Source organism: Phragmites australis, chromosome 5 (assembly GCF_958298935.1).
Source record: "Phragmites australis chromosome 5, lpPhrAust1.1, whole genome shotgun sequence".
Classification (NCBI taxonomy): domain Eukaryota; kingdom Viridiplantae; phylum Streptophyta; class Magnoliopsida; order Poales; family Poaceae; genus Phragmites; species Phragmites australis.
The window spans coordinates 30,164,268-30,189,978 of record NC_084925.1 but is presented as its reverse complement, the minus strand read 5'-3'; the positions used below and the strand labels follow the sequence as shown (position 1 = coordinate 30,189,978).

Here is a 25,711-nt window from a genome sequence, read left to right as displayed (position 1 = left end):
TTTTTTTATGCTTATGCTCTACTCTCCACTCGATTCATTCATCGAGTAGAGAGCTGGGGGCTACATCATATAATTTCAATTCGCTGCTTTTGCTTCACTCTTTGTCTCTGTTATCGAACCATTCGGAGAGCCAGAAGCCACATTGTGTGAATACTTATGCTCCATTCTTACTCGAATTCAGTCATTGAGCGAAGAGACATGGGAAAAATTAGGTATATTTTGATGCATATGCTCTACTCTCTGTCTTGATTATCATATCAAGCAGAGAGTCGGGGGCTACATCGCATACTTTCGATGTTATGGCTTTACTCTTCACTCAATTCCGTCATTGAGTAGATAGTCGAGAGCTATATCAGCACATATCTTCAATTGTACAGGTATGTCCTTTTTTCTACTCTTAGATTGAGTAATCTTCTCCTCGGCCATAGAGTCAGGGGCTACATAATAATACCATACTTTTCATATATTTTGCATATATTTTTTGTAAAAGTTTATTTGGCTTTGCATCGACTGCTTTGGATAAGAGCCAGTAGAGGCATATGCCGAGTTGATGACGTGCAACTATACCTAATAAGGCATAACGGTATAAGAGATTGTCAGACATCTTCTGCTTAATAGCTAAAGAAGGTTCTAAAGTTCTAGTCGATCACATGTTGTGTGTCTTTTGTCGAGCTCATGTTTGAACGCTGGTTAAACACGCAAGTTAGTGAAAGTTTGCAAAAGGCTATCATTTGTTCTGTTTATAGTTTTATACTAAGTCTTTCCCTTATTATTACGGTTGTCTCGAGTGGTTACTCGAGAGCCATTCATCTAACAAGCTGTCTAGTTGAGTTTTCAGATATCAATGAATATTCGATCTATATGTCTTAAAGGTGGTCTACATGCCTACGGATCAAGATTGCATTTATTCATGCTAACTCTATTTCATCGATAAGGAAATAGTGACAATAGCATGTTAGATGGGCAAAATATCAGCAATGTGTCATTGCAATCATCAGACAAAGGCATGCCAAAAAGCCTACTACTCGACTAAGGAGAAAGTTTTAGTGCTATCCATTTACAAGAATGCCATTTGAAATTCTCCTTAAGCGATTTTATGGTACTGGAAGCATCATCATGATAGGAAACTTCAAGCACGTCATAATCGTTCCAGTCAAAAGTTGAGTTCACTCTGCGAAAGCTAAGAATTCGACCAGGGTTGGTAACTTTGGGTACTGATGGTACAACTTCGGAGGTCATGCCGAACAGAATTGATCTTTCTTGCACCCAAGGAACAACATCCCATTCTAGTGGCTCCAAAATATCATCACCGAATGCGTGGAGAGAAATCGGCATCAATACATTGTTCTTGGTTGGATCATCAATTTGCTCACCAACCTTCAGGTAAACAGATGAGAATCGACCAGGAGCAATCAAGAACCATTCAGACTAGGTTGCCAGATCTCAAACTCGGGCATCAATTGTTCCAATGTCTCCACAACTCCCAATGGATCCTCTGAAGCCACTCCATCCAGTTTATCCAAAATACACCACTAAAACTTACCACTAGAGATTTAAAACCACTGTGGTGGTCTGTTGATAAGATAAATGCGTACTCCCTTCGTCATCTAAAGATGAAATCATGGCATCCTTAGAACAATGATGATGAATAATTTCTCATCCTTGCGTATTGCAAACCCCTCTAGGTTCACCTAGAACACATCATAGGAAAGCAATAGGAGCTTACAGAACCATCCAATCACTGGGTTAACTGATCTATCTTTGATCTGACACCCTCACTCAATGACAATCAAGAGCCTATTCGAGGCCCCAATCATCTCCCAGTTGTCACTGACTAAACCTCAAAAACGAAGGTCGAAAACTACTTCACTTCCCAGGCGATGGACCTCCACCAATCCATCCTCATGCACGAATGGTCCTTTCAGGATCCAAGGAGCAAATTCCACCGTCCTATGCATTTCGCACCATGAGGAGTAGACACAATGAAAGAAGGTGAAATCTTCTAGATGCTGCAGTTTGTTGGAGATAGTATTGAGCACCCCCCAAAGGCAAAGTCACCCAATCGACAATTTTTGCAATAATATCCAATGTGAAAGATGAAGTCTTTTGTGTGGAAGGCGAACAATGGTGGATGAATTCAAAGGGAAAGACTACAGAGGAGGCAACAAGGATAAGACAATGATGGTGAAGTTCTCCCCTCAGATAATTAAATAGGCCTTGCTTCAAGATGAGACTTGAAAATTGTTTCCGCATCGGATAAAAAATATGGCGCTTCGATCAGCGTGAAAAGTGGCATGGTGACGATGTGTGAATCTCTGTAGGCTCATATGTATTCTACAAGCATTAAATGCTCCTATACCCTTTGTTTCAAATTTCAAATGTTTTTTTAAGTCTACTCAGAGATGGATGTCGAGAAGTCGATATTACTGGCCCTTATCGAGTCTCGAGTACGGATAACAACAGGGCGCTTGACCCAAAAGTGTTTCCACTCGATACTCGGAACATAGCCTCTTCTTATTTGATTCTTTCGATTGTAAGTTCGATCTGCTTTACTTGACCAGGCCTGGACTTGGCGGTACTCGAGTTGGCGCTTGCACAAATCCTCCCTATTGAGTAGAGTTAGGGGGCTACTGTCGAATATCTAACTATAGGGTATATACGCATAAGGAGTATACCATATAGGGATGGGGTATGACGTGTGCATACTTGACAGCTCCAGATATTATGAAACCGAATCTTTGGTACCTAATACTCCCGGAATCTAGAAGGTGTATACTAAGAAGGTCTCAATTGCTTAACCAACTCAAGAAGACTAGTATCCATAACAGATTTATCTACTTGGATGACAAGAAGGACTCCATATCGACTATGGATGGATAGGAAGCGATACATCACTCCTAAATAAGGCAGGGACCTAGATCCCCCAGGGTGGACTCTTTTTCCCGGCTACTCAAGGCAAGCATCAAGACCTTGACATAGAAGGAACTTATCGACTTTAGCCCTAAGTTAAACTAGATTCTATTTACTTCTTATAATAGGTCAGCCACATTGCCTGTACTCGAGTGAATACATATACATAATCATCCACACAGGACGTAGGGTATTACTCCAACCGGGGCCCGAACTTGTATACATCACATGTGCCTTGCTTCATGTTCAATCTCTTATTCACAAGGGTAGACCCGTTATTTTCTTGACATATTGTTAGGAACAAATCCTCTACACCGTGTTTGTGTACCTTTTGTAATCGCAGAAGACAGTGTACACGCGACATCGGTGGTTCTTACTCAAAATTCAAAAATACCGCAAGATAAAAAAACATTTTGACAATACGAGTGAACAAGGTACTGGTCCAAAACCTCGTAACGGGATACTAGTGTTTGAAATTGTCAAGAACATCAAGGTTGTTTTTGGGAAGCCACCGAATGGTGAAAAGAGGAAGAAAAGTGAGACTCCGACCGGCATGCTATGAAAAAAGATGCCAGTTTTCTTTAAGTATTTGCCCTATGGAAAGACTTGGATGTTCTCCACAGTATTGATGTCATGCATGTTGAGAAGAATGTGGGTGATAGCATCCTTGGTCTCTTACTGGATATACCGAGCAAGACAAAGGATGGAATCAAATCACGTAAAGACTTGGTACATTTTAAAATCAGGCCAGAGCTACACCCTAAAGACAGACCAAATGGGAAACATTACCTTCCCCTAGGTGGCTACTCTCTGACACCTAAGGAGAAAAAGATATTGTGCAATTGCTTACGTGGGGTGAGAGTACCGACTAGTTACTCATCCAACATCAAGAAACTAGTCTCAATGAAAGACTTAAAGCTAATCGGTATGAAGTCTCACGATTGTCATGTGATAATGACGCAGATGCTCCATATTGCAATCAGGGGTATCAAGTTAGGATACATAAAGGTGGTCATCACGCAGTTGTGTCACTTCTTCAACGTAATTGCATAGAAAGTGATATATGCTAGAAAACTATGTGCTCTACATAGTTAGTTGACAGAGACTCTGTGCCAACCTGAGATGTGCTTCCCTCTATCCTTTTTCAATGTCATGGTACACCTCTTGATTCACATTGTGAATGAAATAATTGCACTAGGTCATGTATTCTTACATCAGATATATGCGTTTGAGCGGTACATGGACATTCTCAAGGGCTATGTACGGAATCGTGCTCATCGAGAGGATTCCATAATTAAGTACGCTGGGTTGGAGATGTGCGCAGCGCCAACATCGGTGGTAGTGGTGACCATCTTGTCTGATGCACTGATGGAGCCGTCGACATAGCTCGACAATTGTTGGCTTCTAAGGTATACCATCATTTGGGCTTTCCAGAGGAGAAAGTTGTCCTGACTCAGCTTCACATTGATCAGATGACCAAACGATGGAGTCACAAGCATACCGGTAGTGAGACTCGACATGGTGTTGGTGGAGCCTGACAAGATTGACGAGTTGTTGGACATGGTGGGTGAAAGAGGTGGCTCTGATGCCATGTAAAGTGAAATGCAGAGGAGGAAGAAGAATTGCAACCCGTGCACTCAACTGGGTACCGGTCCACTGTATTTATGCGTACACCATATAACAGTTCAAGATCCTGGAAAGAAGGAAGATGTTACCGGCCATGCAAGGTGATCGTGCTCACAAGCTAACAGCTACAACGGGCACTAAGCTACCAGCTAAAGGCTAGGTACAATCTGAAGACTAGGACCGTGTGAACTGGAGTAACAACAGACAGCTGAACCTAACATTGTATTCTTTCACATGTTCGTGTTATGTGTAGGAGATGAGTATACTTGGTTCGCTAGTTTTAAGTTTACTTAAAACTTGCTATCCTTAATAAGTCACTCATCCAATTGATCGTCTTTGTTTACATAGGTTTGCCAATATTAAATTTTTTTTGTAGCTTTCGTACTATTCTGTCCCTTTTCGGAGCAGCCAAGATAATTAGATGCTATTCTGATGGGACGAAAACCAACAGGAAAATAATTGTCATGACAATAATTGTATCGGTTTTCTTGACGACCTAAAACTGGCTGGGAAAACATCCAATTGCTATTATTTCGAACCAGCAACGAGAGACGCACGTCCTACGTCTACACATGCGTTTATTCGTACATACATACTTGCATGTACTATACATTTATTCACTTGTAAGGATGCTACCTAGCTAACTAGTTACACGTTCTGATTATTCAGAAGTTTCAGAACATTCCAGCTAGGCAGCGAGCGGCGCCGGAGCTCCGGCCGGCCCTAGTTCTTCACCTCCGGGACCTCGTCGGGGGTCCTGCAGCACTGCTGGCAGCCTCCGTGGTATCCGCGGCGGCAGCAGCCGTGCCTGCAGTATCCGCCTCCGCCGCTGCCATGGCCGCCGCCTTCGCCGTGGTCGTTCACGCCGGCGTTGTTGGTCTCCTTGTTGTCATCTGCGCGCAAGTACATGCATGATCGGTCGCTCCCCGTACGTGCATGCATGCATGAACGTAGATATACTGTATTATATATAACAATTCAGCGTTACAGAAGATATGACGCACGGGTTTGCTCTGCGGCGGTCGCGAGCACGGCGGCGGACGCGAGGAGGGCGAGCAGGAAGAGAGCCTTGGACGCCATGGTCGATCGATCTACTGAAGAGGAGTGGTCTCTGATCTGAGGCGATGAGCTGCAGGTTCAGGTGCATGCTATTTATATCGTGCAGCACGGCGCAGATAAGCACGTTCGATCGAGCCGGAAACAGATGAGGAGATTGAGGCGCGGACGTGCGCGCTCGCTTGTTCCCATGCGGCGGGCGGCAGATGGGGAGGATCACGTACGTTCGCTTGTCGTTGTGTGCTGCATGCATATGCATGTGTCGATCGGCGCGCTATCTAGCTGAGTAGTGCGTGCAGCTGGGTCAAGTGACGCGCGCGGGGCTCTCAAGTCTTGAGCCTATCCGTCACCGGTCACCCGTTTCAATAATGCTACTGGCTACAATTTTGGTCAAAGAAGAAAAAAGGTCCCTTCAGCGAGATGGCCAAAGTATCCACTTGGGCTGGTCCAGCACGGGTCCAATTCGACATGGTCCGATTGGCTCGGTTACTGTAACAAGCCGTGCCGGCCGTGTGCTATCATCGGTCCATGGCACGGCCCATCTGCTATCGTGTCATGCTGGCCCCGCTCGAACACTGTTACGGTACGGTCGGCTCGATGGCCCGATGGGCACGGTGGAGCGGTGGCGCAAGGGCGGGGGAGGCCGACGGGGCGGGGCAGCACGGTGGCGAGGCAGGGAGGCCCAGGGTGGGGAGGCACGACGGCGAGGCTGGGGGCGGGGCAGCATGACAGCGAGGCGGGGCGGGAGGCGGCGAGGTGGGACGGCATGGCGGTCGGACTGAAAGTACTTGATGTCGATTAGAGGGGGGGTGAATAGTCGTTTCTGAAAAATAAAACTTCGCAGCGGATCAGACAGTACCCGGATACTCCGGCTCAATCCGGATACTCCGGGTTCTGGAGTATCCAAGTTCACCCGGATTATCCGGACTACACAGGAACTCGAAATCAAAGTAAATCTAAGTAAGTTTAGTTTGGTCTACGAGTTACCACAGGCTCTATAAGATGTATATGCCCCTTTTCAACAACGACCTACACCCAAATACTCACAAGCAATAAGATTTGGGCAAATCCCCAAATAACAACTAGAACAAGTAAAATGCAAGAAAGTAATGGAGATAAGGATTTGTTCCCGAAGTTTGACCATCTCACAAAGAAGTGCCTACATCTCTGTTAAGGAGCTCACAAAGAGCCAGATCTCTTTCAACCCTATCCTCACCCAAGCGACCACAAAGATCGAGCTAGGGTTCTTACTCAAATCAAAGATGATACAAACTTTCCGTGGCACTCCACAAAGATTGGGTGCTCTACGGGTGACGCCTTGCTGTCTAGGAGCACGAAGTTCCAAGAGTAAAGAATGCAAATCAAAGCTTGGCGAAGAACTCAAATGCTCAAAGATTGGATTTTTGCTCTCTAGCTCTAGATTTCACTCCCTAAACCCTAACTCTCAAATCTTGCAAGAATCAAACCACTAGAGGGGTTTAGGAGGGCTATTGAATGTTTTTGATGTGTTTGTTCACGAGTAGTTCAGTAGCATTGAATGGAGGGGGTGAAGAGGTATTTATACCCTTTCCCTAAAAACTAGCTGTACAGTATTTTTCGAATAGACCTGGAGTATTTGGGTTCACCTGGAGACTCAAGGTAGCACAAAACACACGCACATAACTCTGTCAGAAACTAGCCGTTACAGGACAATTATACTAACCCGGAGTATCTGGATTCACCTAGAGACTCCGGGTAACACTTGTGAATACAGTCGACATCTCAGTCCAGAGTCTGCCCGAAGGGTCTCGAAGCATCAGGACCCAGAGACTCCGGCTTTAACACTTATGCCAAACAGAGACTCTCTCTCGGAGTCTCACTCGAAGATTCCGAGACACTAACAGAATCTGGAGTATCTGGGCTAACCCGGAGACTCCGGCTTTAACACCTATGCCAAACAGAGACTCTCTCTTGGAGTCTCACTCGGAGATTCCGGGATACTAACAGAATCCGGAGTATCCGGGCTAACCCGGAGACTCCAGGTTCAGACAACTCTGTCCTTTTTTCTCGGTGTCCGTAGGTGACTGTGTCTCTTATTTTTTTGGTTCTAAAAGGATACTTTGAGCACTGAGACACCATCAAGACTATCAAAATGCATCCCTCTTGATAGTACGACATTCTTAAACTTAAATTTAAAAGTAAAATTAATTAAATCCTATTGAGTCTCTACATGCCGCTTCTCTTTTCTTTTGAGGGACGCCAACTTCTTTTAACCTTTTCAATAGGACTAAAACTTGTTCATAATCTCGATAAACTCATTAGTCCCTTAATCGTTTGTCATCAATTAGCCAAAACCCACAAAGGGGCCTAGATGCACTTTCACGGATGGGGCAGTAGGGCGGGGCGGCCGGGGGTGGGCCCGCCAGTGACGGGACGGGGCAACTAGCAAGGGGCCGAGCAAGGCAAGTCGTGCCCGTGCTGGACCATGCCTGTGCCGACGCGTCTAAATCATGTCATATCATGTCGACCCGCCGTGCCGAGGCGTTAGCCTAGGCATGGCCCGGCTAGTCGTGCCATGCCGACCTGGCCCACCTACCCTCAAGTCTTGTCGTGCCTGAGCTATGCCTACAATGCCATGTCTCGGGTCGGCCCAGTAGGCACGGCCCAGTTGGCCATCTTTAGCTTCAGCGGTGTGTTGGTACAGCCCTTCGTCAATGCGCCAAATAATTCTTGAACCTGGTATTTCTAATTTTATTAATTCATGGAGCGGAGATGGAGTTACACCAAAAATATTTAGATGAATTATTTTATTTTTATTTTAGATTAAAATAGATTTAAACCACTTTATTTTAGTCTAAAATATTAAAATCTAATATAAATTTAAAAGCTAGTGCTCTACTAAACGGGACCTAAACCTCCTTTCCTTCTTCAAGCATAGCGTCATCTCTTGATCCCCTGGTGTCAGAGAGGCAGAGAGCCGAGCGATGCTCCAATCCAGGACAGACTCGCATGCGCTTCCTGGCGTTTAAATTAGTATCTAAACTATAAAGTCACATATGCGTTTGGTGCTAGGCATCCCATCCAACACCTCCTTGCCTGACCGTGTTCTGTCTTCCTGCCTATTCACGTATGAAAATAATTAATTCTGTTGGCATACATAAATAATTGTTTACCAACCTCTAATCAATTTAGAAACATACAATTAATCAATTTAGAAATCATTATTTATTTTCATCTATATCCAATAAGTAGAATTAATATATCTTCTATAATAATTAGATATAGAATGCTTTTATGTTCTTTCCTTTTTCTGTGAAGATGTGTATGTTTTTATTATCTTAAGTTGAGAAGTTATAAGGATATATTATCAATTTTTTGTTTTCAATTATTTCCTATAAAACCTATTGTCCTTATTATAATATTATTGAATTCACATTCGTATAAAATGTGCTAGTAAAGAGAGGAGGAAGAGACATGTTAATAAACACGAAGGCAATACAGAATGGCATTGATCGATCGACCAATAAAACTGTTGGGATGGCATTGATTAGTTAATTACGCTACGGTACAACGATCGTGCATGGCCATGAATCATGACGTGCCAGTGCTCGGGACACGATCATCTGCGAGGTAAACAACCATGCAATGCAACGGGGGATGCAAGTCTGATCCAGGGGCTATACGGCTACAAAATGTTCATTTTAATGATGAACTAACCCCAAGCTCACCGAAAAGCCAAAGCTTTGAAGGAAATATGGGCAGTCCAGTCACTCAAAAGCTTCAGGAATCACATCGCATTTGACGACGTTTATATACATGACCAAAAGCGCTCTCAGAGTGATTCAATAAAGTTAGAAGGACCAAGAATGACGACTTCCGCCGAGTAAATTAAACCAACAGGAAGGGACTTATCGCGAGCGCTTATTAATTAATCGCCAGGCTGCAGCCTCGATATGTACTTGTCATACACCTTCGCTGCTCGCTCCAGATCGCCAAGCTCGGCGTAGCAGTCGGCTATGGCGCCATAGGCCTCGGTGCAGCTAGAGTCCTCGCCCGTCTCCTTGGATAGCTCCAGAACTTTAGAGTAGTGCCTCATTGCTTCTCTGTATTTTCCCAACCGTTGTAGCGATGCACCTAACCGAAAGCAGAATATCGGATGAGAAAATTACAAGGTCACAGGGTCACTGCGTAGTAAACAGCGTACAAAGCCATGTAATCGCTTTGTGTTTGCATATGCAAGTGTTTGAAGCTTAACACTCGTGGTTTTTTTTTTTTTTGCATCAGATATAAGGTTGAAACAAGCTGTCTCTGGATAACACGTAAAACAGCTATAAACTAAATGTCTAGTTCACAATGGAAATTGCTTCATTAATTAGTCAGATACACAAATATCCTAAGTTATAGAACAAGCATACATTCAGGTGTTTCAGTATGCAGCTAACCGCAGAATCTCCATCAATTGGGAAAATTAGGGCAACATCTTCAAGATCTTTACTTGACAAATGTTCCCCTAGAATGTTTGCAAAAATAAAGTTTTGCCTACAACTAAAGAAAATATTCAAATAAGGATGAACAAATGCATCTCTTGCAGGAGCAACTACAATATGGAAGAAATGCAACATAGGTTGAACAACATCATACATTTCACTTGCTTTTCATAAATCCTTAAATTCTTCCATTCATCATTCAGCTAATGGTTGGCACCTAATTGGGGACCCAAAGGCTGGAAGTCAATCGTTCAAATTCATTTTAGTGATTATGTGGCCTAACTGGGCAGTTATACTATACCAGCACTAGGAATTTTTTTTTTAGCAAATGCACTGGGAAAGTATTAAAAGACGATTTTGGCACAGTGGAGGGTAAAATATCTCTTTCTGTACTTATTATTACCACTGTGCAAACAATAACATCTATAATGGTCGTTATCAGGAAGAAAACATATATAATGATCATTATCAAGAAGAAATGAACCTAGTCCTCGTGCAGCTTTCTTCTCCTCAAAATGGTCTCCAATGCTCTCGGCAAGCTCCAGAGCTGTCCTGAACTCCAGCACTGCCTTATCAAGATCTTGATTCCTCAGGTATTTCTTCCCATTTCTCAGGTTTATGGTCAATTGCTGCTTCCTTGGATCAACAATAACATCACTTTCTGTGGTTCTCCCAACTGGTGCATAAGTAAGGCCAGGAGCAAACGACTCAATCTGTGCCTGTCTTCTAAGTGCCATGTTAATCTGGCGAAGTTGATTATTCAGCCGCTTTAATTCCTCTTTTCTTTGTCGCGCTAACAATCCTTTACATGTAAAACCGCAGAGGAAAAGAAAATTAGCACACTACAAATCATCCCTCTTCATCAACTTTACATGCAGCAAGCATCTAGGTTTGAAAGTCTTACCGCCAACAGCTGCTCCTATTAGAGCCACAGCAACAAAAATGGGCATATTGGCAAAAGAATTTGCTGGTTGGCACGTCTCCGCTGATGCCTCAGGAGGCAGGGCGAGTATCAGCATGGTTGAAAGTACAGCAGATTTCAGTAGGTCCGTACAAGCCATTTTCTGCAGAGACAAATTTCACAATCAGAGAAAAAAAACGCAGAGTCAATAGCTGCACCACAAACAATGGAAGTGGAAACAGAAACACAACAGTTTCGTAAAGCAAAAAGCACACATTCAGAAAAAGAATGTGCTCCAGTGATGAAATGCTCCCACTATGTTTTTCAAATGCAATACACCAAAGCATGAAGTTTGTGCCCACTGTGCCCCAGATTAAACATCGTGCCAAACCTCAGTTCCTCACAGTGGGCAGAAATTATGTTCACTTCAGATGCAACTATGTAAGCCGGTCGTGTTGACTGTGATCGACGAAATAGTATTGATTGTGATCGACGAACTAATATACAGGTGGCAGGCAAAAGGATCACCTAAGCCAGCGAGCAACAATGCAAACTACCGAAGCCTCGAATTGGAGCATCAATCTAATCTACGTTACCACAGAACATCCAAAGGGTTTTCAATTGCATTGTCAGTTTGCCACCTCACAAACGCAGTGCTCCATTTGGGCGTCAGTCCAATAATAAGTATACCACTCCAAATTTGAAAAGCGATCAATTCCGACTCCCATCACAGCAATCAAAAGCGTAAACGGTTTTATTATTTGATTTTGTTTGGAGAATAAAGTGTAAACGACCGCACCTGGTGATCGGAAAGGATTCGCTGGAGCGCGCGCGACAGCCGCGGCGCCTCCCAATCCTGGGACTCGAGGTGCGCTAAACCGCCGCCGCCGAAGGTCCGGAACTGGAACAGGGAACCGACGCGGAGGGGCGCCGCCGCCGCCGCCGTGTCGCCTACTCCAGCACAACACGGCGACGCGAATCAACCGAGGCTGCAACTGTAGAATAAAACCTTGGGGGGCTCGGGGGTTTAGAATAGTGGCTCACCGGAGAAGAGGCGGACGCGGCCGGGGAGGAGGGACGCATCCCGCGTGAGCGAAGGCCATGGGCTGCAAGCTTCGGCGCAGCGCTGCGCGGCCGCGCAGCGATAGGCGACCGCCGCGTGCATCGCCGCCGCCGCCGCCGCCGCCGCCTCGCGTTGGCTCGGTCGGTTTCGGCGGTCGGCGGGTGGGAGGGGGTGGGACGCGGTCGCGTCGGCTAACAAGAGAGTCACGTGCCGGGCGCGTGGCGAGGCGGGTCGCGGGTTTCAATGGGCCCGTGGGCCGTAGCACACGGTCTCGCTCAGCCCATGGGCTGGCTGAGCTGAGTTCGCAACCAATTGGAACGGGGAGAACGAGCCGTAGCAGTTTGGTAAGTCGCCAGTGAGTGAAGAACTCGTTCGAGCTTCGAATGAAGTAGGTGATCATTCGTGTTTTGGTCAAACCTAGACTAGGCTACGTAGGATATATATACTTTTCTATATGTTTTTACGTATTAGAGATCTCTGAGTTTCTTATTTTCTTTTAATGTGTGTTTGAGCTTGAATGTGTGTATATATTGTGGTATGAGTCTGGTGTACGTGATTAGTGTGCGTCTTCATGTATAAAATATAGAAAAGCATGAGAAATATGTAAATAGTATTAGAAAAAAAATTAACAGAACTATTTTTTTTAAAGTACTACAGAGACGTATATAGCCTATACATATCTTATTCAAACCCTACACACATATACATATACATATCCTAACCTACATTAAAGATAAATCAGAGGGGTAGATCCTCAACGTGCGAGCACACATATCTTACTTAATATATGTATATGTGTACCCTAAGTCTAGCCTGAGACTCATCCTGAAAGCAGCTAGGGATTAAAACCCCCCGAGTGAGCATACACACCGAAACCAGACTACAACTGGTAGATGTAGTGGCCACCGGCGGTATCTCGATTTCAACGGAGTTGTCTTTTAGTCTCAAATCATTCTTGTGATGAGAATTAACAGAGTTGTCTTTTAATATCAATTCCTTATTTGCTTATGATGAGAATTAACAAAGAGAGTTTAAGAGGGAATTTTTATTCACCGTTTGGTGTGTAGGTTTTAAAGTGGAAAATTATAACAAAAGTCGCAATGTATAATGAAGATGCATCCATCTTTCACAAACAATACAATTCCCATCCAATTTCCGCCTCCCTCCCCGTGGGTTTAAAGTAGTGGGAGTCAGCCTCTCAAATTCCTTTTCTCGTCCCACTGAAATTCTCGTACCCACCAATCAATGAGCGACCATAACACTGAGTGTCAAGATTTTTGGAATTTTGCACGACCATTTGTAAAGAGCATTATACAGAGCCAAGAAAGATCAGACCACTTTCGTCCCAAAGAAAGAAAGAAAGGTCAGACAACAATGACAAGTAAATTGATTCAAATACCACAAGAGTACAATTTGTTACATGGAAACAGGAGTCATTTTGGAATATTATATGATTGTAGACAATTATTCGTTAAAAGAATCGTCGCCCATTAATAATATGCTTTTATTTATACACACAAACAAAAGGGCCTTAAAGTTGTGTGCTCATGGCTCACAAGATATAAGCCTCTCAATAGCTTCTAACTGGGGCATCACAGACTTGAACCCAAACTAACATTTTACACATGAAGCACACAAGCAATCTGGGACAGTCATTAGCTCAGCGATGCCAACTTCTTCTCTAGTCGCTTTGCCGAGCGAAGGGCCTCTAGGGCGTCTGTCTGCTTCCCTTCTCGCTTCAAGTTGAGCGCCTTCAGTTTCTCACCCTTGATCTGTTCTTCCAGCTGACTTTTCTCACTCTGAGGCTTGCTTGTAGCTACGGAAGCTTGCTTTGGTTCCGCTTTCTTTGGAGGTTGCGCATTAGAAGATTGTGTGGACAAGTCAGCGTCACTCCAACCAATGGATTTTAGGGCGGACATGATTTGAGGATCAAAAAGATCCTCCACGACAGCGTCATTTGGTTCACTCGACTTGCCTCCTGAGCTTGAACCTTGGTTATCTGAATCTTCCAGTTGGCTCTCCAGTGCCTTGGCCAATTCAAATTCTGCATCTGCTTCTGCAGTCCTTCCTTCTCTTCGTAACTTAAGTGCATTGCGTTTGTGAGCGAGGGATTCACGTTGGATTTTGAGACGGTCTCGGCTAGACATTACTTTCGGAGGTTGAATTGACTTGTTTGTTTGTGAAGGGGCAGAGGTCAAGGCGTCCGTCTGTTTGTTGGCACTAGCAGGTTGTTGGATCAAGTTGCTCTGTTGCACAACAGACGTAGTTGAATCATCTCCACCATCCACACTGTTCTGTTGAGCACCTTCAAGACGCTTTTCTAAGAGTTTTGCCAGTTTCAACTCTTCTCTAGCTTCTGCCATCTTCCCTTCTCTCTTAAAGGCAACTGCTTTTCTCTTATGAAGTAAAATCTCATCTTTGAGAGTATCATCTCCATGTTCCTTCTGAGCTTCTTTATGATCAAGTACATCGGAAGGTGAATGTGATACCTTTTCAGTTCTCAAGGTATCAGTAAAAGCTGACCGCGACAAGGCTGAGGGTGTTCCATCACTACTTCTTTTTCCTGCATGACCTTGTTTAGAAACAATTGTCTCAGTCTGCGGTTTGCTGGGAGAACTACTTAGTGTACCCATCGATATACCAGGTTCATCTGCATGCACCGGCAACAAAACATCCCCCTTCATTGTATTGATTACTGATGATGGGAGTAAACTAGTATCAACACTAGGGACATGCTGGACATTAGGTTTATTTTCCCTAATCTGATGTCCAGCAGTACTAACGACTTGTTGGTTAGCAACCAAGTTACCTGATTCTTCAATTTCTGCCAGTTGCTGCTCCAAGACCCTCGCCTTCTCCAGTTCCTCCTCAGCTTCCTTGTTTTTCCCTTCCCGTCTGAATGCAAGAGCCTTCCTTTTTATACCAAGCAATTCCTTCTGAATTTGACCCTTAGTTTTCGATGACTTCTGGGCAACATGTGAAATTGCTGTGTCACTTCTTTTCACAGAATCTGTATCAACATCTTCCCACCCCATATTTTTCAGCACAGATAACAATGCTGGATCGTGCATGTCATTGTCCGTGACCTCTGCTTCATATCCTTCATCAGCAAGATCGAGACTTGGGGGTTCAACCTTGTATGGGGGCGTTGAACCTATGCTCATAGTTTCCTTGGTTACAGGTTTCGAAGAATTCTCAAGCTCTGCAAGTTGCTTCTCAAGAACGCTGCCTTTCTTCAACTCTTCCTCGGCCTCATGCACCTTCCCTTCCCTTCTCAAGGCTAGCGCCTTCTTCTTCAGAGCCAATAGTTCTCTCTGAATTGCTAGCTTACTTTTCGGTGCTGATACAGGTCGGGCATTCATCTCTGCAATAGTGACATCTTCAGTCTCCAGATCCATCTCAAGTAGCTTTGCCTTTTTAAGCAATGACATGGCTTCTGCAACATTACCAGACCTTCTGTTTGCGACAGTCTCTCTTTTCAGAGCAAGCACTTTCTCATTCAGTGCTTCTTGATTCGAAGAAGAAACAGATCCATGGTTTTCCAATTGTTTGTCATCCTCTTCACTCCAGCCAAATGATTTTAGGGCAGCAGCCATATCTGGGTCATCCAAGTCATCATCTGTAACATCAAAGTTACCATCAATGGCATGATCGTCAGATGCACCCAGAATTTGTTCAAAGTTTAAAGCAGGGATTCTTGGATTGTCCAACAGTATATCTTCATGGTTATCATCGTCCATGTTCTGAATAATTGCAGCTAAATCGTCATCAGACTCTTCTGCTTCGCCCAAAATCTCTTGTTCTTCTAGTTGTTTTTCCAAAATTTTAGCCTTCTTCAGCTCTTCCTTTGCTTCGCTAAGTCTACCTTCTCGTTTCAGCAATAGGGCTTGTCTCTTTAGAGCATTAACCTGAGATTTATCGATACCACCGGTTTTCTTGACCTCCACTGATCTAGGTGCCACCTCTCTAAGAAGCTGTGATAGCTCTCCTTCCACACTCATAGGGGCTGCCTTTGTTTCATCACGAAGATCTGCATCTGACCAACCTAGTTCTCTGAGCTCAGAGGCAAGATCATTCTTTTCTTTCTTAACTCTTTTACCAGTTAAAACCTTTTTTATTTCAACCTCATCGGAACTATCTGTCGTCTGGGAACTAACCACAGCAGTTACATTAGGAGCTTTGGTAGCCATTCTCCTACTCTTTCTCAATTCTAATTCCAGTGCCGCAGCTTGCCTCTCAAGTTCTTTACCATGCTTGAATGCCCTCAGTGCTTCCTCAGGTTTACCTTCTGATTTCAAGGCTTTGTACCTTTTCTTCTCCTCTACTGCTTGTTGACGCAGCTCATCTGGGGTAAAAATGGACGCGTTGTTGAGTTCATAATTGTGTGCTTCAGTAGAAAGACTTTCATCTCCATTTCCATCCATGCTGAAAGTAGCAGAAGTTCTTCTGGAACTAGAACTGGAGGCACTGGCAGTGCTCACGGTTCTCCCAGGAAGCTCAGAATCCAGAGATTCCTTGCGAGAAAACTGGGTCTGTGCTCCATCATCTCCAAGGATTTCACTTAGAATTTCATCTTCTGGTTTAGAAGCTGCTTTTGTATTGGCTGTGAAAACAGTGTAGAAAGGATTTTTTTAAGTAAAGTATTTCTTGCAAAAAAAGAATAATCAAGGATGACAACCGCATACTATATTTGGAAACAAAAAGGTTAACCTTGTTTGCAGATTTGAAGCACAAACAAGAAATTTTGCATTAAATTGTGCACACCATTCATCGTATTCGAGTCTTATGCATGCATAACCCACTTTTCTTATTTGTGTACTTTCACTATGGATATTTGCTCCCAGAGATATTTGCAAATTTGCTCATTGAATATAACAAATAGGCACAACATTGCACAATGAAAGAGAAACTATAGAATAGGTAACTACTTTAAATATGTAAATCTGCAGAAAGTAAAACTATTTCTGAATAAAGACCACAGCTAAATGACTGCAGCTGGTTAGGCAGTAGGCACATTGAAATTACAAGCTGTACCAAACAAGAAGCTGAATTACAGAACAATATAATTTCCAATATACTGAACAAATACAGTCGAAGTGTTTAATTCTTTACTAATAACTACCAAGAAGGACCAAAAGCACAAAAAGTATTTTGCAAGAATACACCCCTGCAGCTCAAAAATTGTGCACAAGTGCCAAATGTGTTCAATAATAGGAAGGTTGCAAAATTCAAATGTAAATTGCATCTTCAATGGATTCTGTATTGACAACCAGATTTTTAATCAACCATGCCTTGAGCACTTTAAAATATATTATGGTTTTCCATAAACATATTACTTTAGATATATCACAGCAGTATCAAGTAGTAACCAAATTTAAAATCCCTTCACTGAAACACATAATTGATTGAAAGAATAAGCAAAGAAATTAACCTTTCCCAGCTCTATTTTTGTGTCCATATCTCAACTCAAAGCGTGCTGCTTCCTCAAGCTTTTTACAAGGATCACAAATTCGAACTGGTGAGTCACCCTGTCCACGTAAAACCATCCTCTGCTGGGTGCAGCTGCTGCAGAACAAGCCTCCACATCTTTGGCAATGGTGCTACATATTAAACGCACAAAAGATAACACAATTGAGGAAGTACTGAGACCATAAAAATGCAAGAAACTTCACATTTTCATCAATGGGAGATTTAGAAACACCATGGGAATGATGAATGCAACAATTTAATTTATTGAAACAAAAAAAGTGAGACATCTTTATATCCGATATATTCAAATTCCAAAATTTCAAGATAGGACATGATTACAAGCAGGAAATGACACAACATCAGGAACATGAGTGAAACACTACCATAATGCCTCCAATATGGCAACATCAGTTGAGAAATTAAATCACACTCGTTTTGAATGATGTAGACATGTGCCATACAATGAAATTACAGATCCATAAATATAAGCCATAATGCTCAATAGAGTAACAGAAAAAAAATAGATAATGAAAAACAAAATATATGACCAGAATGATAAAAATATGTGGTACTAACTAGTTTAGGGTAAACATTAAGGGCATGTTGGACCTAACTCACTATCATAATTTAAAAAAAAAATAAAAAAAACAGGCTTACTTCAAGACTTGTTTTATTATGCTCCTTCAGAGAAGCTAAAGTTAATGGAAGGTAGCTAATTACAGGGCTCATAAGGTAAGATGCCCAATTTTTTTTTCAGTAGTATCTGAATAACAGAATAAATTAGCTAGTTACAGTTAAATATACTAAATGCTCAATAATCAGGTTATAAGACAAGAACAAACTTAAACTAGCCTAAACATGTCCTTAGCAGAGAAAAATCTTTCTAAATAGATTGCGATATGCTTATGGTCTCCAACTCTGTTTTTTCCTATTGATTATACAGATCGACATGCAGTAGTATTAGTATGATTTATAGTAATAGGACCTCTGCTCCAGATTCTGACCAAGATGTTAAATATCAGTATGGCTAACAAATTCGGAGCAAAGCAATCATCGCCTTGGTAAGCTATTGCCTCACCAACTAACTAATCAGACGCGAGCCCCTCCTTGGGCAGATTTCTCATTTTGCTCCTCAGCCTACGGGGTATTAGCAACCGTTTTCAGTTGTTGTTCCCGACCCAAGGGCGGGTTCTTACGTGTTACTCACCCGTTCGCCACTAGAAACACCACTTCCCGTTCGACTTGCATGTGTTAAGCATGCCGCCAGCGTTCATCCTGAGCCAGGATCGAACTCTCCATGAGATTCATAATTGCATTACTTATAGCTTCCTTATTCGTAGACAAAGCGGATTTGGAATTATGAGTACAGAGCTTGAGTTTGAAGTCAGTAGAGCTCCAGTCAAACTGCGGTGTATGCGTGGCAAGCTGCCAAGGGATGAATATAAAGCATGAGAATAAAGACTAGTGGGGGCAAGGTCATGATCCAACTAGGGTGAAAAGGTTGTCCGTGATGAGACCAAGAACATCAAGGTCAGTAAAAGCTAGCCGATGGTTGCATAGATCAACAAAATTATTTGATAGACTGGCTTTCTGGTTAACACCATGTGTGTTTCGCAGGTAGAGGTGACTTGAGAGCTATTTAAAGCAAGCAGCATTAGTAAGGGATGCACATGAAACACATGTGAGGTGGACAAGAGTTAATAAACTGAAGCGCCGTCGGTAGATTTTCAACCCAAGCCATGCTACTCTACAAGATTGTGGAAAGGAGTGGATTATGCTTAATATCATAATTGCAAGAAAGGTTTTTTGTGGTTCCCATTAATGAAACAGAAACTGGGAGTTGGCAGCAGGCTGATGGCATCCAGTCGATGAAAGAAAACCATCGCTGCAAGGCAAAACCAAGAGATTACCTTCCTAGTGAACAAGGAGAATTGAACAGAACAACCCTGGCAGTGGGATGCATCGACTACCCAGGCGGCCCCTCGCATGGACGGCCTCGGCGGCAGCCCAATCTTCTCCAACATGGCTGCGAGGTTAAAGAAACCCTCTCCTCCCTGCAATCACAGAAGAACCTTGCAGGCAATTTCAACTTTCCAAGCAAATCCCTAGAAACCTGGATGGATATTAGCTTCAAAGATTTGGATTTGATTTCTCACTGCAAATAAATGAGTTGAATCTAAGCAACATAGGGCTCACTTACCAATAAAAGAAGAGCTCAATCGACCTAACTTGGATGGATCTACACTCCACACCAGTCCAGTAGAAGGAGGAAGGTGGACAACAAGAAACGATCCCGCGAAGCCTCGTCAGGCGAGTTCGGCGGGGAGGGTTTGAGATCAGGCCGATCTGGATTCAACGACGGGGACGACTCCAAGGCGGACCACACGATGGAAGGGAACAGACCACAGCGGCGGTTTGGACAACTTCAAGGCGGACCACACGGTGGGAAGTGAACAGACCACCGCAGCGGCGGCCGAGTATGCCAAGGCGGCGGGTATAGCACGGCAGCAGGCAGCGGCGGGCAACGGTGGGGAGAGAGATGGGGAGAACAAGCAAGCGGGCCTAAGAGGTAATTAGTGCTGACATGTGGGCCCAACATGTCAGTATTACTCGGTAGTATTTCATGGTCCTCGGTATGAGCCACGGGCCCGCAAGTCCGCAACCCAGAGTAAAAGGCCAAAATTAAATATCACAATTTCACCTCTTTATACACCGGTAAATATTCTAATAGGATCAGATTTGTTCCTTATTTGATACTTATGGACATGTTCGTGAGCTTGAATTGCTACCGACGGGTATACGAGTACGGATATAGATAAGGTTTATCTATACCCGTAGCACCCGCTTACCTGTATATGTGTATATATACATAACAGTGGGCCATGAATCGTTCAACCCTAATCCTAATCTCCATCCACCTAATACCTACCACCACCATTTCACACTCATCACCCTACACCTAAGCGACCTCGCCCCTTCGCCCGTCTGTCATCCCTTCATCGTTCGAGATCCCCGCGCTCCCTCCCCACTCTATCAGGCTTTGCACCTCCCCGCCCCAAGCTGCTCCACCGTGCACCGCACCTCGCTGCCCTGAGCTGCTCCGCTGGGCACTGCATCTCCCTGTCCCGAGCCGCTTCGTCGGGCGTCACACCTCCCTGCCTCAAATCGCTCCGCCAGGCACCCAGCCCCACCGACCGTCGGGCCATGAGCCGTCGTCTGAGCATCGGCACCACCCAGCCCTGCCTCTCCCTGCCCCGCGCCGCCACCGCCACCCAGCCCCTCCCCACCCCCTACCGCACCGCCACCTAGTCCACTTGTCGCCAATGGGTAAATGGGTATACCAGTGGGCAATGGGTTTTGTCCCCTCTCTTCGCCCGTCGACATTTATAGGTATACCCATGAGCGAAACAAAAACTGACAGGTACGGATATAGGTAAGCACTACCCATATCCACCATACCCAATTATCATCAATAACCAGAAACTCCTTACTACTCCCTCCTCAATTTTTTATATTTTTTAAATTTGAAAGGTGCAAATATATACATCCATTTTGAACCAAAAATTGCAAATATATGCATCCAGAATCTCTAAACCCTCTCCAACTATTTTTTATATTTTAAAAATCTGAAAATTGTAAATATATACATTCGTTTTGAAATTTTTCAACTCTATACTCATTTTGCCCGTTGAAAGGGCAACATGTATAAAAAAACTAAATACAATGTTTCAATACTTTCAAAATTCAAAATTCTATTGAATTAGATATGAAAATTTATAAAAAGAATTATGGTAGAGGATATCATCGTCTAGCTCTTAAAAAATTTCAGACAAAAATATGCATGTAAGATGAGAAAAAAGAGACAAAGTTTAGGGATGCTGAAATTTGTTTTTTTTCTCATTGTACAAGTATTTGTTTCAGTTAAAAAATTTAGAGCACTATATTATAGCATCCTCTACATCATAACGGTTTTTTAATTATTTTTTATGACTATTTAGACAGTATTTTGAATTTTGAGAGTATTTTTAAACCAGTTGCCTATTTAAAAAATAAATATACATCATTCTAATGCTCCCAAAATTCAAAACACGATATAATGTGTCATGAAAATTTTTGAAACAAAATTGTGGTGTAGAGTATGCTATAATATAGTGCTCGGAAAAATTTTAATGCAAACAATTACTTGTATAATGAGAAATAGAAAAAAAGATAAATTTCAGCATCCATAAATTTTTTTTTTCCTCATCTTACCAGTCATATTTCCGACATGAATTGCTATAATAACATGTTTACATCATGATATTAGAATTTGATTATATGCTCAACTTGTTTTTGTAGAGAATGATGTGATTGGTATGATCTTATTATGTATGCGATGCATGTATGTAATTTCATGGCCTGTATGTCATGGTTAATTGCAGTCTAAGAGTATCATTTATTGTATAACGGTCTGCATGTTAACATCTGATGCTTAATATTATCATGTAATTCATTGCTAGATATTAGGTGTAGTAGCTTAGTATATGATCATAGAACCTTCGAGTATGATGGCTATAAGGATAAGAAGCTTGGCGATGGAAATCACCATGGGAATACCATACTATTTCATAGTTAATATGATTATCTGTGATACTTTTTATATTCATGTCATACTATTCTTTCATGTTTTATATGTGGTGGATATGATTATTATAATAGAATAGTTTTTCTAAAAAAATTAAGAGTAATTGATGTCCTTCCAATAGTTATACGTATTAAAATTTGATTGTTGTGTGGTAGGTCTACCAAAGTAGGGTACCTTCAACTATCTTATTAAATGGGATGGATGTCGGACATCTGTAGCATAGTGTTAGTTTACTTAACAAGCATATCAAACGGTTTTGGGATTTGAGACATGACGTTGGGCGCCGGGGCATTCAATGCACCTAACAAATAAGAGTCATATAGGGATCGATGTGATTAGCAAGTTGTTGCTTATCTACATCACTAGGTTTTTAGCAGTAATGCCAAAACTCATTAGAGCTTAGATGAATATGGATCTTGGAATACTATATGTCGTTAGATGGAAAACAGTTGTAAAATATATATTTTGTTAAATTGTTTAATAGAAGATTCACATAAATTTAGTGCTGAATTTGCATGTTTATTTTCTGTTGTAGATCATGGCACCTACTCCTAGTAACGCTTCCAATATTAATTTGCAATAGATTCTTAAAAAAGAAAAGCTTTCTGAAACAAACTTTATTGATTAGTATCGTAATCTGAGAATTGTTCTCAAGCAAGAGAAAAAAGAATACGTTCTAGAGGTTCTCTATCCTCTTGAACCAGAAGAGGGTGCCATAGCCGTAGCGGGCTTATAAGAAGCACACCAATGATGTACTTGATGTTAGTTGTCTTATACTTGCCATAATGAACTCTAAGCTTCAGAAGCAATATGAGAATATAGATGCTTACAATATGATTGTGGGACTCTGTGGCACATTTTAGAACCAAGCTAGGGCTGAGAGGTACAGCACCTCAAAGTCCTTATTTGTGTGCAGGTTAGCAAAAGGTAGCCCAGTCAGTCCTCATGTAATCAAGATGATTGGTTACATTAAAAGCCTAAAAAAGCTTGGTTTTCCCCTTAGCCCAGAGTTGACTACTGATGTGATTTTTCGGTCGCTCCCTGTGAGCTTCGAGCCATTCATTTTGAACTTTCATATGAATAGCATAGAGAAAAGCATGGCTGAATTGCATCAGATGCTAAAAACTGTTGAGGAAATCATGGCCGTTAATCTCGTATGCTTGGAATATATGAATCGTAATTGATGGACCATTAGCCAGCAATTCCAATAGAGCATCATCGGTATCCTTACCCATCATGTGTTGATGTAACCAATTACTAAAATTATGTTTGTGCTCTCTTGCGATCCAATCATCTGACTTCATTGGATTTGTGGAGCGTAGCATGCTCACGCGCATATTGACATACGGGCTCACTACAAGTGACTGTTGCAGAACTGCGAAGTGTGCTTGAGTGGATGAAATACGATCTTTAATATGGATTGAAGTATGACCTATCGTCCCTTTCCCCTTTAGCCTCTCCTCATAGCAAGATATAGACATACCAATTGCGTACAATTTTATGAAGTTAATGCAAAATTTAATAACCTCCTTCATACTCCACACTTGGGCAATGCAACCTTCCAGACGACCTCAGTTATAAACATACTTCTTTAGACCCCTATGAACCTTTTGAAAAGATAAATCTAATGCAGAAACACGGGGTCAAGGCTCTTTATCTCACTCACAATATGAACAATTAGATGGGGGCATTATATCAAAAGAATGTCAGAGGGAAAATAGTCTCAAACTGACATATAATATGAACCATGTCTTCCTGCAGGTTTGCCAGTTTGTTCAGATCAATAATCTTCTATGAAATTACATTGAAGAATGAACATAGCTTTGTGATTGGATCTCGGACCTTATCCGGCAGAATACCTTTAATTGTAATTGGAAATATTTGCGTCATCATCACGTGACAATCATGAGACTTCATGCCAACTAACTTCTTATCTTTCATGTTTACCAAGCTTCTGATATTGGAGAAGTAATCAGTCGGAACTTTAACATCACGCAAGCAACCACACAGGCGGATCTTCTCTTCCTTGCTCATAGTGTAGCAAGTTGTGGAAAGTTTCTTTTTTCTATTGTCTAATTGTATGTAATGCAGGTCCTTCCTGAGATTCATTTCTTCCAAGTCTAGCCGTGTATTTAATGTATCTTTTGTTTTGCTAGATATGTCTAGTAAGGTATTAATCAAGCTATCAAACACATTCTTCTCCACGTTCATGACGTCGATTGCGTGTCGAATCATAAGATACTTCCAATAAAGCAACAACTGAAATATTGATATTTTTTCACATAGGAGCATGTTGTCCAGTTGGATTTTATTTACTGCTTGGCCCCTTTCCAAGTACAACTCTAAGTGTCTTTATCATCTTAAATATTTATTCTCCAGTGTGAATCTTTGGAGCTTGATGATGCTCCACTATTCCGTCAAAAGCTCTTTTATTCTTACGGTATAGGTGATCTAGATGGAGAAACCTACGGTGACCCATGAAGATCGTTTTCCAATTGTTTGTTAGCCACCACCCCCTGTTTCCTCCAAACACTGAACATATCCATTGTACCTCTTTATAGTCTGCCTTGATAGGTTACCAAGAGCAGGCTAATCTAAGATCGTTATGAACAGCATTGCGCGCAGGGTGAAATTCTCACGTCTGTACTCATCCCATACCCATACACCATCTTTCCATAGTGCAAGAAGATCCTCAACCAATTGTTTCAGGTACACATCGATCTCATGGTCTGGTTGATTCAACCCACTAATCAACAGAGGCATCATAAGGTACTTCCGCTTCATGCACATCTAAGGTGGAAGGTTGTGGATACAGAGAGTTAAGGGCCAAGTGCTATGAGTACTTCTCGTGTTGCAAAAAGAATTCATCCCATCCGCAAACCCGAACCTTATATTCCTCACTTCATCTCTGAATTCCTTGGATTTTGAATCGAATCTCCTCCATTGCATGCCATCAGCAGGGTGTCCAAGCATTCCATCTTCCTTGCGCTGTTTAGCGTGCTATCGCATCAACTCGACATTCGCTCTGTTAGCAAATAATCGCTTCAAATGGGGATTATAGGAAAATACCAAACCACCTTAACAGAGGGTCTTTTCTTCTTTCTCTTCACCCCCATGCCGTCACTCCCGATATCATCAACGTTGCGCTTGTACCGCGGTACATTGCAAATGCGACACGCTTCCAAGTCTGTATCCACGCCGCGAAATAACATGTAGTCGTTTCTACCTGAATGTATTTTTTCTACTTCCAATCCCAACAGGCAAACAACCTGCATGGCATGGTAAGTGTTTTCGAGAAACATGTTCACCTCTGGAAGCAATTCCCTTAAGAATTCTAACAATTCATTGAAACCTTTATCAGCCCAATCATTACCAGCCTTCATTTGCATCAATGTTAGCACCACATGCAACTTGTTGTGCTCATCTTTACAGTTTAGGTAAACTGGTGTTTTAGAGTCCCCCTCCCCATCACGCAACATTTATTCTATGTCATCTTCATTGTTGCCAACAAAAGTGCTCCATCCATTGTTCTCGATAAAAGTATCTTTAAATGCTGACATATCAAAGTCTTCGTTAGCTGTCATATAATTACCTCT

The 25,711-nt window shown here is 42.5% G+C and overlaps 3 protein-coding genes across 7 annotated transcripts; all 3 read right to left on the bottom strand.

Moving 5' to 3' along the window:
* Positions 1-5,259: 5,259 nt before the first annotated feature.
* LOC133917950 (glycine-rich cell wall structural protein-like) lies at positions 5,260-5,616 on the bottom strand. The gene is made up of 2 exons (XM_062361756.1): positions 5,541-5,616; positions 5,260-5,429 (listed from the first exon to the last, which is right to left on the bottom strand). Exons 1-2 carry the CDS (start codon positions 5,614-5,616, stop codon positions 5,260-5,262), a joined length of 246 nt encoding a protein of 81 aa, XP_062217740.1.
* Positions 5,617-9,251: 3,635 nt separating this feature from the next.
* LOC133919187 (protein FLUORESCENT IN BLUE LIGHT, chloroplastic-like) lies at positions 9,252-12,206 on the bottom strand. The gene is made up of 5 exons (XM_062363495.1): positions 12,004-12,206; positions 11,759-11,910; positions 10,963-11,122; positions 10,543-10,860; positions 9,252-9,705 (listed from the first exon to the last, which is right to left on the bottom strand). Exons 1-5 carry the CDS (start codon positions 12,122-12,124, stop codon positions 9,500-9,502), a joined length of 957 nt encoding a protein of 318 aa, XP_062219479.1. The 5' UTR covers positions 12,125-12,206; the 3' UTR covers positions 9,252-9,499.
* A 1,180-nt stretch (positions 12,207-13,386) lies between these two features.
* LOC133919185 (uncharacterized) lies at positions 13,387-20,069 on the bottom strand. 5 transcript variants are annotated; one of them, XM_062363494.1, is made up of 5 exons: positions 19,692-20,069; positions 19,402-19,545; positions 17,454-17,622; positions 14,832-16,625; positions 13,387-14,672 (listed from the first exon to the last, which is right to left on the bottom strand). In XM_062363494.1, the coding sequence occupies exons 2-5, from the start codon at positions 19,513-19,515 to the stop codon at positions 13,678-13,680; spliced, it is 3,072 nt and encodes a 1,023-aa protein (XP_062219478.1). In that variant the 5' UTR covers positions 19,516-19,545; positions 19,692-20,069; the 3' UTR covers positions 13,387-13,677. The 5 variants fall into 5 exon arrangements, with proteins under 5 accessions (XP_062219478.1, XP_062219476.1, XP_062219477.1 ...); XM_062363492.1 differs by having other exon boundaries at positions 13,387-16,625; positions 19,402-19,604; XM_062363493.1 differs by having other exon boundaries at positions 13,387-16,625; positions 19,402-19,563.
* Positions 20,070-25,711: the final 5,642 nt, after the last annotated feature.